General features: G+C 29.7%; 2 protein-coding genes across 3 annotated transcripts; one reads left to right on the top strand and one right to left on the bottom strand.

Moving 5' to 3' along the window:
* The first annotated feature begins 3,468 nt into the window (after positions 1-3,468).
* Positions 3,469-10,777, top strand: LOC109595236 (axoneme-associated protein mst101(2)). 2 transcript variants are annotated; one of them, XM_020010552.2, is made up of 7 exons: positions 3,469-3,905; positions 3,963-4,083; positions 4,872-4,958; positions 8,900-9,694; positions 10,124-10,315; positions 10,379-10,450; positions 10,512-10,777. In XM_020010552.2, the coding sequence occupies exons 1-7, from the start codon at positions 3,726-3,728 to the stop codon at positions 10,526-10,528; spliced, it is 1,464 nt and encodes a 487-aa protein (XP_019866111.2). In that variant the 5' UTR covers positions 3,469-3,725; the 3' UTR covers positions 10,529-10,777. The 2 variants fall into 2 exon arrangements, with proteins under 2 accessions (XP_019866111.2, XP_049817067.1); XM_049961110.1 differs by having other exon boundaries at positions 10,379-10,513.
* A 999-nt stretch (positions 10,778-11,776) lies between these two features.
* Positions 11,777-16,158, bottom strand: LOC109595639 (uncharacterized). The gene is made up of 6 exons (XM_049969645.1): positions 16,063-16,158; positions 15,041-15,803; positions 14,776-14,981; positions 13,887-14,651; positions 12,101-12,292; positions 11,777-12,024 (listed from the first exon to the last, which is right to left on the bottom strand). The coding sequence occupies exons 1-6, from the start codon at positions 16,156-16,158 to the stop codon at positions 11,875-11,877; spliced, it is 2,172 nt and encodes a 723-aa protein (XP_049825602.1). The 3' UTR covers positions 11,777-11,874.
* Positions 16,159-16,424: the final 266 nt, after the last annotated feature.

Below are 16,424 nucleotides of genomic sequence, written 5' to 3'. Positions count from 1 at the left end.
TTGTTTTGTTCACTAATTATGTATTATTTGGACAAAAATAAAATTATTGTTATACAAGGATGCTGTAATCAAGTCGTCGTAAAAGTTTTAAGCTTTCGTAAAAGTATTCTGAGTTTGGTTGGCCACACAAAAATCTGCTTTTTAGCTTTAGTACAATACAAATTTTAATTACGTATGAAAAAAATTATTTGGAAGTTAAGTAATAACATTTACGTGTTTACGTTTAATTTTAAATGTTTATTCTCCAAAGATATTAACTGTTTATTGTTTTACCAGACTTGGGTTGTATGTGTTTTCTGAGGCTAGCTAACATCTGCTCCTCATGAAATGGATGCCTGAAATAACCTGAATTAATCTTTTTTTTTTAATTATTAGTGACCATAATTTGTTATATATATGGTGATATTTTAACTGTTAAAAACTTAAGATTTGATTGTTTTAAACAATATATTTATAAATTAATAAATAAAAATGTTAATTAAAATAAATTTATCAACGTAAAAATAAAAAGCTACCTACTTTTCAAAATGATAAATTAGGTATGTGCAGTATTTATCGTTTATAAAATGGAAAATTTTTACATGCCATATACATAAATTTAAATAAATACAAGGTTAAATAAAGATATTCTACATCTGTAATAAATAATTATAAATAGATGTGTTGTAATAGTTTCAAAAATATGTTAACATTTATTTAAATAAAAAAAAACATAATCTAATAAAAATATGGAAAATTACTAAAGTCAAAGTGTATCTGATAATTTTTTTTAATTTTAAAACTCGTATATCTCTTTAAGAATGACAAATGAAAGTATTAAAAAGCGACTGAAATAAGTTAAAAGTATTTAAATTTAGAACCTTTGTATTAAACAGCCTCCAAAAGAGCGTCGTTAAAATGCTGTTTTGAGGTTTCATTTGTGAAAGTTGACACAGTTGTGTAATTATGACTTAAACAAGGAGCCAATGATAAAAAAAAATGTAACGACATCCGTATCATTACTCCAAAATATAGAATTTCACATAGTCGACAGAAAGACGGGATAAAAGAACAAAAAAAAAAAAAAAAATAAAAAACAGATGATGAAGCCAAAGTGGCCAGAACCGAGAATGCTGTCAGGCAAATGGTCGTGGCGGAGTGGGTCCGTTGCGCGCAAGAGAGACAAGCAGAGAGAAAACATGCCAACATTACGGCGACCATACACATAACCTTCAGGCGTCCTTTTGCGGACTGGAATTGAAAGCATCAACATGAAAAGTTTTGCGTCTTCGTCGCTCGCCCTGTTCGCCGGCCTATTATCTCGCTCTGACCTCGTTATCGTTAAAAGGCTCGGCGTTGGGGCGATGACTCATCCAATTCTATGGATACAATTTCCAAAGCAACTCCTAACTTCCAAGCTCACTGCTACTATCTGAGCGGAAGGCAGTATTGAGCCGGCGACCTTTGTAAGTGCGGAAATCAGTTTAGCTTGTGGACTACGTGACTAGTTGCGAGTTGAATTAACTCGCTGATAATTATAGCTCGGCGCGCATAATAACTCTCTTGGCTTTTACGTCGTGCACATTTTAATAGTCAAAGTAATCAAATTCTTTTAAAGATAATATGTTGTTTTTACTTACATTATGTTTTATGATTTGTTTTACTTTCAAACATGTGTAAAAAATGTTAAATCATAAAATTCACATGAATGACTGAATATGATAAAATTTTGACTATAAATTTGAGGTTTTAGTACCTCTAAAATTTTTATACCTTTAAAATTGATCAAAGAATGAAAGTGAGTAAGAATTATAAGGCTATTTAGTTTATTGTATTTTAAACGATAGATTTACTTGAATTAATTTGTAATAAAATAAATAACGTATGTACTTTATTTATATGAACTCGATAAACATTTTTTTATTAAAATTGAGCTTTGGAGAAAATTTTTTATTACTATATATTTATGTTCTAATATTAGAATATGAATATGTTGTAGATTTCTTGGTAGGGGATCTAGTAAAAAATATTTTGAGGCCTCCCACGCATATTTACGCAATCATTGACGATATGTTTGATGTAATTTAATTAAAACATTTTAAAATTATCACAAATAAATATTTATATAACGCTGAAAATAAAAAAGTTTAAAAAGATAATATCTTAATGCTCATGAAACATATCTTAACTCTTTCATAGAAAAATTCACATATCTTTCTTACTTGGTATATTCCATTTTAAATTTACATGTTCACTCTGAATATGATTTCATTAGTATTTTTTGTGAACAAAAAAATAATAAATAAATACCTCAGCATTATTTTTTACTAAATATGTACATATTTATGTATGTGTATGTTTCGAATCACATATTTTAACAACGGTGTTACAGGGTTACAATTAAACACAATTACTTTATATTATGATGCTATTCAAATACTGAATAATATCATAATATTTATAATTTAATAAATTAAATGTAATAATTACAGAATTTCATAATTTCTAAGAATTCCTGACCTAAACGATTTTCCTATGCTATATATAGACTAAAAGAAATACTAAACAAAATAAAACCTTTAATTTAGTTTCTTTCACAAGCTTAATTCAAACTTTGTTCAGATGCTGTTTCACGATCTCATTTAAGTAAACTCACTTGACTATATAAGGTTTTAAAAAAATTATAAAATAGTAATAATCATCGTTATTTAACATTTTTGTGGTATCTTAAATTCTTTTTTTAACAATTTTTATAAGAAAATCGTAGTGAACGACCTTATTTGGTTCCCTAATCAGATATTATTTTTTTCCTTTGCTATAAGTTAAAGGAGGACTTTACGTTCATTTTTATTAATTCTTTCTTTATGATAAATAATTATTTAGTATTGCTGTAACATTTTATCATTAATATTTGTTATTATTATTATTATTATTATTATTATTATTATACATTCCACAATTAAACATAAAACTATTTAATAATTACTAACTTTATACAAATAATTATAATCCACAGAATATAACATGGAATGGATATTCCTTGGATGACCTTATTATCTATATAACATCGAATCAGTTTCTGATATCTCCTGGATGTTGTATATATCATATATTTTAATAGCATATTTTAGTAGAGGAACATCGATCTCATAACGATATACAAAAGTTAAGAAATCGCATTTTATTTTATTTATATTTTTTAATTTTGGTTAATAAACAACCAGTGGATATCTATGATAAAATATTTATTTAATATTTTCACAGAATATTTCAAAAATGTTAAATATTTTATTGCCATCTATCAATCCATTAGACATAAACGTGTGATATATTTTTCATAAGTTAGATCAAACTTTTTTTTTAATTTCATCTATTTCATATAAAATATATTTCAAATAAATTTATTTAATTTATTTAATCTATATATACAAGGCTTAAATTTTGTGTATATTGGGTTGTCTAACCTCATTAACCTCACTAAATTATAATCTAAAATTACGATGACGTTATTTACAGAAATATTGTTATGTTCGTAAATGTGAACATATTAATTGGTTTGAAACATAGACATCTTAAAAGTTTTATTGTTTACAACAATTTATAACCTGAAAACAAATGTCAGTTGTTTACAAACTACTGTGTTTTAATCTGTCTCTGAAGTTTTAAAGATTTATTGAAGCTAGTCTGTGATTAGAAGCTAACTTATGTGTATAATGTGGAATATACTCTGTGTTATGTAGGCTGACATGACGTGGAATGGTGTGAAAAAGTGTTTCGTGCCCGTTTGTTTGAATAATTCAATTGACTCCCCCCAAAAATATTTCTTTACGTTGCCGAGGTCGGAAAAAAGGAGAAAAGAATGGCTCGATACCGTTAATTTGCCATTTAAAAAGACGACGAGGTTTTGTTGTGAAGATCACTTCAATGTGAGATCTGTATAATGTTTAATTAAAAAGATATACAAAACTATGATTTTCTTTTAGTTAGAAAAAGACTGTACCAACTATTTGTATGCCTGTTTAAAAGGAAAACCAACTCTAAGAAGATATGTTGTTCCTCATTTATTTCTGTGTACTCCCAATCCAGATATCGACTATTCCCAATGTAAGTTTACAACACTTTGGATGTGATTTCTAAAGGTTGTTTTGAGAGTTTTACTGATTAAGTTTTGTGTTTAACGTAGATTTTATACTTTTCAATGGTAAAAATTAATTTCAGTCAATGAAGAAGGGCAAGAGATACCAATATTATGAATTGTCTAAAATGGGAATAAAAAAATTGTAATTATTATTAAATGGTATCTTTATATTGTTATAGATTCTTCATAACCATCATGGAAATCATGGAAACACACAGAGGCTATGGACAGCAAATAATTTGAATCTCATTAATAATTACCTAGTTACAGTCTGAATAAATCAATTCACTGTTGTAAACACCCCTATATGACTCCCAAAGTTTATTTATATTTTTATGATCTATTTTATTTTATATTGTGATTATAAAATTTATGGTAAATTAAATAATTTTTACGCAATTACTTATTCAAATTTTTTTAGCTTTTTAATTCCAAGTTACTCAAAGATAAAATGTGATTAGTTGGAAAATAGTGAATGAATCATATAATCAAATGCTTTTAAAATCTTTAAATGAAAAGAGAAACTGAATTTTTAAATTTCAAGGTTTTGGTTTACAGTGTTATGTACCCTCTCACTGTGTTTATATTTAAAAAATTAAATATGTAAAAAGAATAATAAATATAATGGTGTATAAATTATATTAACATACAGTTTGGAAACAAAACGAGAAAAAACCAACTGAAAAAAATTTATTCAGAATCTAGAAATAAATTAATTTACGTTAATATTTGATCCGGGAATTTTCGATTCCAGTGGGCAAACGGGAACATCCTTGGAAGCCTAAGCCCCGAATAAAGAGGACGAAAGCTGTGGTTTCAACTGTTGAAGAGAAGAATAATGGTAATTATATGTTCTAAATTTATATTGTAGGCAGAGCGGACAGGGGATTAACTTAATCAATTTACATTACCAACAAAAAAGTAGTGGTAATCATGGTATAATTGGTAAAATCGAAAATAAAATCAAATAGAATGTTCGCCAATCATATAGATTTAATATAGTATAGTGCTTACAGTCAATAATTTGTTGAACATATATGTTTATTATTGCAAAAAACAAATATAGATCTAGCAGATAACTGAGCCTAAGAAACTTTTAGTATCACTAAAGTTTTCATTTTTTTTATTTTTATTTTAGTAATAGAATTCAGGTATTACATGACTAAAGTGAAACTGTCCCAATCGATATAACATGCTAATAGAAATCATAATTTAAATGCTAAAATAAGATTATTTTGAGAGTATTGGCTGAAAATTATGATAAAAAATAAAGTAAAACGTCGTAAATAGAGAATCTTTGTGAACTACACGAGTATATGGTTAGTTCTTACAGTGGTGGGCACAACTCGTAGCTTTGTAATTTTTTAATATTGCCGAATCATTTTAAATCTGGAATAAGGAACTAATTGGCTTTTATTTGGATACTGTAATTTAGCGAGGTCAGAAGAATTACTCTTTAGAGAAAAATGCCTAAACTTGAGCAAAATTGTCACTTTTCTGTGGGGAGTTTTTGTAAAGCTTTCTACCGAAATAATACGAAAAGTAAGAACAAAAATCAAAAGTATTATATCTAATCATTAAAGCTTTGCTGAAACCTGAAAAGAAATTACGTGACACCCTATTTTTATTCGAATTTCCATCATAAAATAGGGGCGACACGAATTGTGTATCACATTCCTGTCTGTTAAAAACGTGAAGAACACCACTAGATTAAATAATGAACGCTGTTGCCGCATTTGCGATACAAGGCAAATAGTGGAGAGACTTCATTGTTGCTTGAACTGCCGCCATTCAGTCAATCAGGCAGTCGTGACGAAGATCTCATCGACCGTAAGACGCGTTTGGGTAACACAACTTGTCACTTGTATGGTATGTAGTACATAAACAATATTCGTATTTCTTAAATAATTTTGTTTTGATTGATATACCTACTATAAATATAATATAAAGCACTAACATTGACACTGTCCACAAAATCTCATACAACGTTGCTGATAACTTATTAATTACAAATAATGATACATCAGTAAAGACATTTAGTTTTACATACAAATATGTACGATTGTTTTTATATCATATATTTGTTAACAAAAATAAAGTAATATTCCTATTCTAATAATATTTGATAATTATAGTCAAATTGTCCAAAAAATTGTAGTTTATAAAATAGTAACAATAATTTTATTATTATAACATTAGTCAAATGTCTGAGACTGTACTACTCCTTTAGATTTCTTAATTATTCAAAACTAGACAATTATATATAATATAAAGAGTAATATAAACACAGGAACCAGTAATAAAATATTCGTAGTAACAACGGCAACGTTGGATCCTATATCCAGCCTAAATTGAGGCCGCAATTATACAGCTTTATTCAGCGTTTTCGTATTAATAAAAAGCCTCAAAATTATCACTTGTCTCAATCTTAAGCAGAAAAGTGATAAACATTAATAAACATTTCTTGTGTGAATTCAATGTACACTCATCACAAAAAATATCGCATAATTTTTAAAATAGGAAAAGAGATTAAAATTTAATCGTAATTCTAAAATTTTAAATCTTTTTATATTTGTTAATGGTTTCCTTTAAATGAATATAAACCACCATTTTAAATTCTGGTGTATAAAGAAAATAAAAAAAAAACGAAACAGAAATACTGTGAAAAATTTTATTTTAAAATTGTGTACAATACATTTGATTTATTTGCTAATTTAAGTTTATAACGGCATTTTAAGGAAATAATGAGCGATTTAACATCTGGACAAGTAGGTTAAATCGGCGCCCTAATTGAAGATGGCAAAGTTGATTTGATTTGATTAGCTATATGTAGCAGATTTGATGAGAATCAACCAATCCAGTGTTTCAAGGGTTGTAAAACGATTTAAAGAAACAGGGGAGTACACTAGAAGGCCAGTTTCCGGTCGTCCAAACATTGCGTCTGCGGCAACAGCTAGGCAACTGCAAAACGATATCCCCAGGGTCCGTAATGTTCAAATATTGTTAGGAATAGGTTAAGAGAATTTGGAATCATACCCGGAATGCTTGTTATTGCATCGTCGTTAACCAGGGAACACCGTATGACCACGAATGAAATTTGCAAGACAACACATTAATCAAGATATTCAGGACTGGGCTGTTATCCTTTTCACGAATGAGTCCAGATTATCACTTTTTGGATCTGATAGACGCATCCCAGTGTACAGACGCGAAGGTGAAATATTTGCTCAATGCAACATCAGAACAACCCGAAATTGTGAAGGTGGCTCTATTATGCTATGGGGTGTACTATCGCGTTCATAAGTGGTCTGCCACTTCAACGACGTCAGGCCGTAAACGGTCACATTCTGTATTACCGTGCTGTACCGTCTCGGCAGTGCACGGTAATACAGATTGTGACCGTTTACGGCCTGACGTCATTGAAGTGGCAGACCACTTATGAATGCGATAGTACATGTTTTGAAGGCCATACGTAGTTAATAGTATTTCATCGTGGATCTCTGACAGCTGATCGGTATATAAGAGAGGTTCTTGAGGAAAACGATAATGCTCCTCCGCATAATTTTAGATTATTTACGAGAGGTTGAAATTCTAGTTTTAGATTGGCCGGAAAATAGTCTAGATCTAAATCCAATCGAACATGTTTAGGACCTTCTACAAAGATGCATAATAATCCGTAATATCGCTCCAGACAGTCTGGATAAGCTGGGAGACGTTTTAAATGAAGAATGGGAAAATTTTGGATGTGGACTTCGTTAGAAATCTTATAAGGAGCCTACACATAGAATTGGGGATGTCATTAGAGGCAGTAACATCACGTTTTAAAATGACTCAACTGGCGTTGGAAGTGTTTTTTTCTCATTTTTGGTGATTTATTGTTTTAATATTTTGCTGGTTTCTCTTTTATTTTTAATTTTTATGTAATAAAGCTTTATTAACCATTCCTAAATTGTGTTACTTACCACTTATGAACAGTTTTAGAAAGTAAAAATAATAATTTTTAGACATATATCAATTATGAGATACTTTTTATGACGAGGGTACTAGCGTATTTGATTAATGATAATTACTTATTATACAGGGTATCCCTAAATTGACTGCTTAAAAATTAATCACATATTCTTGACCTCAAAATAGGTCTATTCGACCCAATTTACTTGTATAACATACTTCCTTAGACAGATACAGGCCTTCAAAGGTTCTTCCAGTTGCTGTAATGCTCTTAGTAACTGACCTCACAAAATTCAAAATCAATTTTGACTTCTTAAAATTTGTATACAGTGTGTTTAGATTAAACGTATTTGTTATTACAAAAATTAGAATATTCGATGTCCTAGAATTTGTAAGGTGAAACTTCAAAATTGATTTCTCTTCGAAACGGTGCATGCTATCGAAGTTCAACAAGAGGAGCATTTTTAGGCAAAATTTCATATTGTGATGTCGAAATTAAAATAAATTTACTTACAAAAAAGTTATTGGAGTTTGAAGTTCCTCCTCACTCCCTCCAACACCACTGTAGTCAAGTTTTTAAATAATTTCAAACTTATTTTGTTAAACTTAAAAAGTTGTGTAACTACAAAATTTAGTTATTCTTCCTTTGTTAGTTTCCGAGATATATCATGATAACTACATTCAGTAGCCAACCTCAAATCTTGTACGTGTTGTTGTTATTAAATTTGGTTTGTTTATAACACAATTTCAGGGACCAGACAAATAAATTTAATTCATAATTTTCTACTAGCATGGCTAATATTATTAACTTGATGAAAACTTTTTCCACAGTACCTAGAATGCCACAACCTAAGAAAAAGAAGACTAGAGAAGAAATATTAGCACAGAAGCGAGAAAATGAAAGGAAACGTTATGAACGAATGAAAAATAACCCAGACAAGCTAGAAATTTTAAAAGAAAAGAAAAAAGAGTATTATTTAATGTCAAGAACTACAGGAAAAATAAAAACAATATCTGAAATGACCGAACGTGAAAAAAGACGTTGTAGGAAGTCATGGCGGACTAGATCTAGCAAATATTATAAGAAAAAATGTGATGCTAAAGAGACTACTACACATTTTACGAGAGCCACCAAGGTATCAAGCTCACGTTGTCCGGATATAGTTTGTCAACCATCAACGTCCCAAATTGTGCCTTCACCACTTCAAGGACCATCTGCCAGAAACCGAGAAAATGCAAGAAAACGTTATGAACGAATTAAAAATAATCCGGACAAGTTAGCAATTTTAAAGGAAAAGAAAAGACAGTATTATTTGAAGTCAAAAATTACAGGAAAAATAAAAACAATATTTGAAATGACCGAACGTGAAAAAAGACGTTGTAGGAAGTTATGGCGGACCAGATCTAATAAATATTACAAGAAAATATGTGCTGCTAAAAAGTCTGCTATAGAAGCCACCACTTCATCAAGCCTGTGTAGTGAAGATTTAGTTTGTCAACCATCATCGTCCCAGATTTTGCAAGAACCATCTGCCAGTCAGCCGTCTAGGTTAAGGGTGGCTAGACAAAAGTGTAAACGAAACAAAGAAATAAAAGAGAAGGATGGACGAATTAACAAACTGCAAGGTGAACTGAATAAATAGTGAAATGGGCCGCTGTTTATTTTTTGTATTGTTGATTATGTGATCTTGTTTAAAACTCTGATGATTCCTAGGCCTTACTGTTTAAATTTTGTGATTAACTGTTTTTAAATATGAGATTTTGTCATATACACGTCACTTATTAAGCATTATTATACAAGTTTATTTTCATTTTCCTGTGCCACGTAACGCTTGATTTTTTAAAACGGCTATGTTTTAAATATTTATCAATATTTTGTCTGACCCACAAAACTTTAGCTTATTTAAGTCAAAACCTTGAGCTCTGGCCACTTTGCCCACTAAATATAGTAAATAAAATTGTAAACGTTCCGTTTTATTCCTTTATAATAAGAACTAGCCATATATGTCTGTTTTTAAAAATACTGTACATACTTCATGCTAACACTTATTTTAGGTAAGGCACAAGATGGTGTTTCCACCTCATCCAGTGAACCATCGAATACCAGTATGCATGAGGATAAAATGTTTTTTGAGAGGATAACACCTTATTTGGAAAAACTGAATTCGTATAAGAAGAAGGAATTAAAACAAAAAATTGTAATGTTGCTTACCATATATAGCAAACAAAATTTATCACATGTTACAGGTAACATATAAATACAGATATTACGAAGTGATTGATTTTGTCATAAATCATTTGCTCTTTTAGATACAATGAGGTTAAGCGTAGATGAACTTTTAAAAGTTGTAAGGAATAACCACACACTTATGTCTTTATATGGTAATGACTTTCACTGTACTTAATATTTAACAGCATGATAATTTAATAATATTTTTGATAGAGACAGAGATTTCATAGAAAAAGCCAATAAAACACAAAATATGTTATATATGACATTGGACAAAAGGGATCCAGATACATTTGAAAAAATGCACACATGCGATTCGAAGAAAATAGAGAATTAATTGATTATTAAATGTTGATGATGATGATGTTACATTTAAGGATGACTAGTTATCAAATTATACACTGCCATCCAACAATTTTCTAAAGCACAAATATATTTATAAAATCTTTTATGTTTGTAAAAAATAAAATTTTTATACATTTTAAGCTGCAATTTATTTTTATGTGATCACTGTAGCATCTTCGTTTAACGATTTATTCAATATTATACACATGATATTATTGCTAAAACCTTGAAATTATTAAAACCCAGAATACTTATCTTAAAAGATAAAGAACATATGGAAGGAAAGAACATCTGAAATACCTTTTGCAAAAGGTGCTTTCACTAAACCAGTAATTTAGTTGAAAAAGTAAGATGCAGAAAAACAACTAACAATATAATATCCTGTCGTCTCCTCAACAGGATACTCAATCTCCTGCATTTCACAGGAACTCTCCGATACATATATCAATATGTAATCAATTAAAATAAAATGTATTTTTATGTATGTATCATTTAATCCTAAATAATTGTATAATCGTACATAATTTGCACATAAACAATTGTGAATCATATAATTGTTGTACATTCGGTAACAATATTAAGGATTAAAATAGACCAATTATGTTGAATAATCCAAACTCCTTTAATATTAATTTTATAAAATTATCCGGAAATTCGCAGGCAATTTGTTACATCATAAAAAAAGAAATAATTCATAGAATTACTTCGAGCTGTTACGAGTGAAATGAAATTAAATTTATAACGAATTATTATTAATTTTGATCATTCATATCTATATTTGTAAGTTTTATTATTATTTATTAATAAATATTTTTTTTAAACGTGTGAAGTTTTAAGTAATTCTCAAATTTTACTGTACGTGTCAGTTTAATTTATTTTTAGTCTCTTTCAATGGTTTCGTCCTGTATGCATAAGTTTTGCTTGTGTGCGTTCAAGAGATAACATTTTTAAGTATTTATACTGACGGAATCAATATATTGTGGGGCATTTCACAGTGATATACAGGATATTACAAACATCTAGGCAACACAGTCAAATTAAAAAAAATGTTTTCCTGTTCCATCTTTAAATAATCACTTATCGTATATGTTTCTTCGCCACTGGGTGAGAAACACTGGAATTAAAATGAGACATAAACTTAAAAGATTTTCTTATTTATTTGAATTTAGCATGAAAAATATAGAACCCATCATTAACAAATAATTTTCACCCACCACCCAGTAGAAAATGATCACATTAAATTTTCAGGATTTCCTTCATATTGTTCAGCAGCCTGTCTTTCTAATTCTTGATAAACTTCTTCACTAGTAGGACTGTATTGCTCTAACGCTTCAAGCTCCAATACTTCTGATATTGTTACTTGAACTGGCAGAAAATGTTCCTTTAAAAAATGTAATTGTTGGATTAATATTACAATACAAAATGAAAAATTAAATGGTTATGTATGTTTTTCTTACCTCTTTATCTTCAGTGTGTCGTTGGGCTGTAGTAAAGTTCCCATCCAGTCTTTCAGTATTCTGAGATTTTGAAATATTCTGTGTCTTGACGTTATCTTTGCGTGACATACAAACTATTTGAGTTTGCGTAAATTGAGACTTATACAAGATTTTATTCCACAGAACGTTGATGTGCGGTGGGTTTTGGTTCGCCTTAAAATATTTAAGGATTATTATTACCTAATGACTGTTATGCTTTAAAGATTACTCTTAACCTTAAAGAAGCCTCTTTCTAAAAGATTGGCTAATATTAAGATGGATATTAGTGTGAAATGGGGACGCTAGACAGTACATATCAAAAAACATTCAAATCATGGATAATTTTGGATACATTCCAAGCCACTAAATTAAAACCAGTCAATTTACTTCAAATTTCAATGTATATTTAATAATTTTTATGATACAACAATAAATTTTATGCAATTTTCCTCCCCTTGGCTCCAGTAGTTTATCTAACGATTTGTTCAGTGTCTGAAAAAGTTTGCACAATATGAAAATCAAATACTATGTTTTAATTAAGTCATTAATGATATTTTATTGCATAGTAATACAAAAAATGCAATTAAATAAATATATTTCATGTAAAATATTAATGAGATTAGAATAATTTGAGTATATTATAATAGTACATTGTAAAAATACTTACATATAGAGAATATAACAGTGATGCAAAAATTGGTAGGTAAATTCATAACTGAGGTGCGAGTATGTGTATAAGAAAAATTTGTCTTAGCATGCACTTGAATTTACCTACTATACTTTTAATAATGTAATTCACAAATTTTAATGAGAGAATGCTCATGTTGAAGAATCTTGTGCAATGGTCAGATGGTTCGTCCACCTGGTTGGTCTGAAACACAAAAACAATATATTATGTATACTATAATTTCCTCACAATTTATACCATTCTTATTTATAATAAAATAAGAAAAAAATGAAGCAGATATAAAAGATATTGACCATCCAAGTTTAGGTTATATGTTCTCTTATATTATTCAATACAAATGAAAAACTTGATTAATACTAATTTTAAGTTTTTTAAGTTATCCTTTAGAAAAGTACTGGTATCGATAAATATTAAAATATTCATTAAAAGTCCGGAGACGTAAAAACCAAACTTTTCGTATAAATAAAATTGAGTCTTAAAAGAAGTAATACATCAAGTTTGGCTTAAATTTATCATATTTAAAAACTGATTACTATAAATTATTCCAATTAACGAAAAGTAAAGTTTCATTTGTAACTAACAACATTTAAATACATTAAAATTTCTTATAAATAATACAAAGATGAAATAAGAGGTGGCAGAACGAAGAAAGAATTTTGGCATTTGAAGAATTAATCAGGTTAGACTAGAATAAACACATTTATATTACAGGTATACACATGTGAACACCAAATCAACTCATTTTTTATACCTTAATGTAATTAATTTAAAATTATAATAAGTAGAACAAATGCTTCTAATGCCAAACATTTTTCTTCATTAAACTTCTTGTTTAATCCATCGTTATACTCATAAATATATTATAAAATGTGTAATTATTATTCATATTTCGATTTACGCAATATGGTGCAGACTTTTTCGTATAACACTGAATATTGTATACTTATTTGTTTCAAATCTAGTACTTAAAATATGCCCATTAACGATATCTAAAGATAATAACGCACATTGTCTTTTGTGAATTTGTAAAAATTATTATCTTCAAACATTGTTGATAGGGGAATAATGGAGATTGCTTACTTTCACATTAGAATAATTCTGCCTGTTTTGAAGCTCATTATTATATAACCAAGGTATAAAATGAGTGAATTGTGGTGGCACATATGTAGCCCTCTGGTAGGGAAGAGCTGAATGCATGAATGTCCTGACTATTAAATTTTGCGGTGTTTGTATTGCTACTGGATAGTTGGGATAGTGGGTATGCTGTTGAGATTGATGGGCATATCTGATGGGATTTGACGGACATGGGTGATGGACCAATGCCAATTGATAATTCGTATAATTGGCAACGTAGTTCGGAATGTAATAGAAGCTTGTCGTTGGAACTGCAACATTTATGTGTCTCGCGAATCTAGGATGTGGACGTGTCGATCTAATTGTAGGCGTCGTCTTCCCCAGTTTCATTTTCAGGGAAATCTTTTTGAACTTGCTGTTATATAGCTGCCAGTTTGGAGTTGGTGGAACAACACGATTTGTCTTTTTCATGTTAGTGGGTGGTTGCAACACTCTTAATGGAATAGGATCACTAGCAGTTGATTTAAACAAAGTTGATTTCTCCTCTTTTATAATAGTAAATGTCAAAGGATTTTCTGTTTCTTCCTCCTTCTTCTTGTCAGAATCGGACACAATTATTATGTTGTCATTCAGATTATTGACGGAAGAATCTTTGGGTGGTAATCCTTGTAATACGGCAGAATATAAGCGTTTCTCAGGTTTTATTTCTTGCTTTTTCTCCTTGTTACTACTTATACTGGCATTTAGCTCCTCTATTGCTTTTATTAAGCCCTAAAAATAAATAGTAAATCGATTTTAAATAAAATTATTCAAAATTGTGACTAAATAAATCATTTTGGGTATTTGGGGAACATCTAAGAGTAGATTTTGTCTATGTGATTAAATATTCATTCACCCTAATTTGCTCCAAATCGGATTCTTTATCATAGGTCGTCCACTTGTCGACATGTGAATTATTCTCATCGTCGGAGTTGGCTTCCTTGACATAAAAATTACCCATTGGAGATTTATAAATATTCATTATGATTTCATTATCCGGATCATGACTTGGGTTGTCATCTTGTTCAGTGTAAGTGGAATCATTTTGTTTAGTATAGTCGTCTGAAGAAAATTAACAATGTTAAAATTCAGCTTCAGTTTTGACCTCACTTGTTACTTACTATATATCTCGTCAACCTCTGGCAACAACCAAGGCTCCGTAGTGGTGTTGCATGAATCAAAGTTCATGGTTGTAGATGGTTCCGTTGTAATGTGGCTATTAGATTCAAGGTACGTTGGAGATTCTGTAACCACTTTATTTTCGGTACTACAAGAGGTGGCAGGCTTATTTAATAAGTTGTTGTCAGCTTCGAAGCACCACGCAGTGTGAGGTTCCGTATTATGTTCGAAATTCCAAGGGGGAGGTTCTGTACTGATTTCATTACTACAGTCAAAACACCAAGGAATAACATTATTAGGTTCGAAACACCAAGACGTCGAAGGCGCTGTACTTTTATCGTTATTAGAATCAACACACCAAGAAGTTGATGGCTCTGTACTTCTGTCATTCGCACACTGCGAAGAGGTGATTGGTTCCATATTTACATCCTTGCTTGATTCGAAGCACCAAGAGGTGGAAGGATTTGTTATGAAGTTCTCATTAGATTTCAAGCATCGAGAGGTAGAAGATGTGATATCATTAGATTCCAAACACGTGGTTGGGGGAGGGGCTTTGGTTTTATCATTATTAACTTGGGAAGATGTGGATTTAGAACGATCTGTATTTACATCATAGTTAGAAGACACACATGAAGACGTGGAAGTCCTAACGACTAATGTTTCGAATAATGCTGGGATAGGCTGTCGTCCTTCATAAGCTGCCCTTGTACTGTTCAAATCTCGTGGAACTGTTGGTCGTAACATGTGTTCTCTGATACAAAATTCCTGAAGAAAATGCACTGATAAATTTGTTAATAATTGCTTGATAATATCGCCTATATTGTTGTAACTTATTGTTCTATAAAGTAAATTAAAAAAATAGCTCGTTCTGAGTAATTCGAAGAAGATTCGTGGCGGTGTTTTTTCACTGTAATGCTTCTTCAAACATCTGGCACAAATTACTATTTAAAACATCAATATTAACTAAATAGGTTTTGTTTACATTTTTATTTTAATAATTTTAAAATATAGTAAAGACGTTTACCTGATGTGCCCTTTGATAGTCATTACTAACCCATGTACTGTCCCCATGAAATGCCACATTCTCATAAGCATTTTTCAAACGGTCTTCTATATTCATGATGGGTGTTGTCAAAAAATAAAAATTGAGAATAGTGTCAATTTCTCATGTGTAATAAGATTGTGATTATTGACAGTAAATTAGGAATAACTGCTTTACTGATTGAAATGGCTTTAATCTTAGTCTTAGCATTTAAGAATAGATAGTATGAAATATCTTACATAACATGTTGTCTATTATTGTAACTTACCTTTACATATTAATCTCTTTATTAAATTAAGTTTCACATGTGAACAATAATAAACTTATATTTTTATTAAATTTTT

Source organism: Aethina tumida, chromosome 1 (genome assembly GCF_024364675.1).
Source record: "Aethina tumida isolate Nest 87 chromosome 1, icAetTumi1.1, whole genome shotgun sequence".
NCBI lineage: Eukaryota > Metazoa > Arthropoda > Insecta > Coleoptera > Nitidulidae > Aethina > Aethina tumida.
This window is presented reverse-complemented; position numbering and strand designations above follow the sequence as displayed.

Coding starts and splice junctions, on each gene's coding strand:
- LOC109595236 (XM_049961110.1), top strand. CDS start 3,726: ATGACGTGGAATGGTGTGAAAAAGTGTTTCGTGCCCGTTTGTTTGAAT. Junction 4,959..8,899: donor TGTTGAAGAGAAGAATAATG/GTAATTATATGT, acceptor CTTTTTCCACAG/TACCTAGAATGCCACAACCT. Junction 9,695..10,123: donor ACGAATTAACAAACTGCAAG/GTGAACTGAATA, acceptor CACTTATTTTAG/GTAAGGCACAAGATGGTGTT.
- LOC109595639 (XM_049969645.1), bottom strand. CDS start 16,158: ATGAATATAGAAGACCGTTTGAAAAATGCTTATGAGAATGTGGCATTT. Junction 15,804..16,062: donor ACTATCAAAGGGCACATCAG/GTAAACGTCTTT, acceptor CATTTTCTTCAG/GAATTTTGTATCAGAGAACA. Junction 12,025..12,100: donor GACACACTGAAGATAAAGAG/GTAAGAAAAACA, acceptor CATTTTTTAAAG/GAACATTTTCTGCCAGTTCA.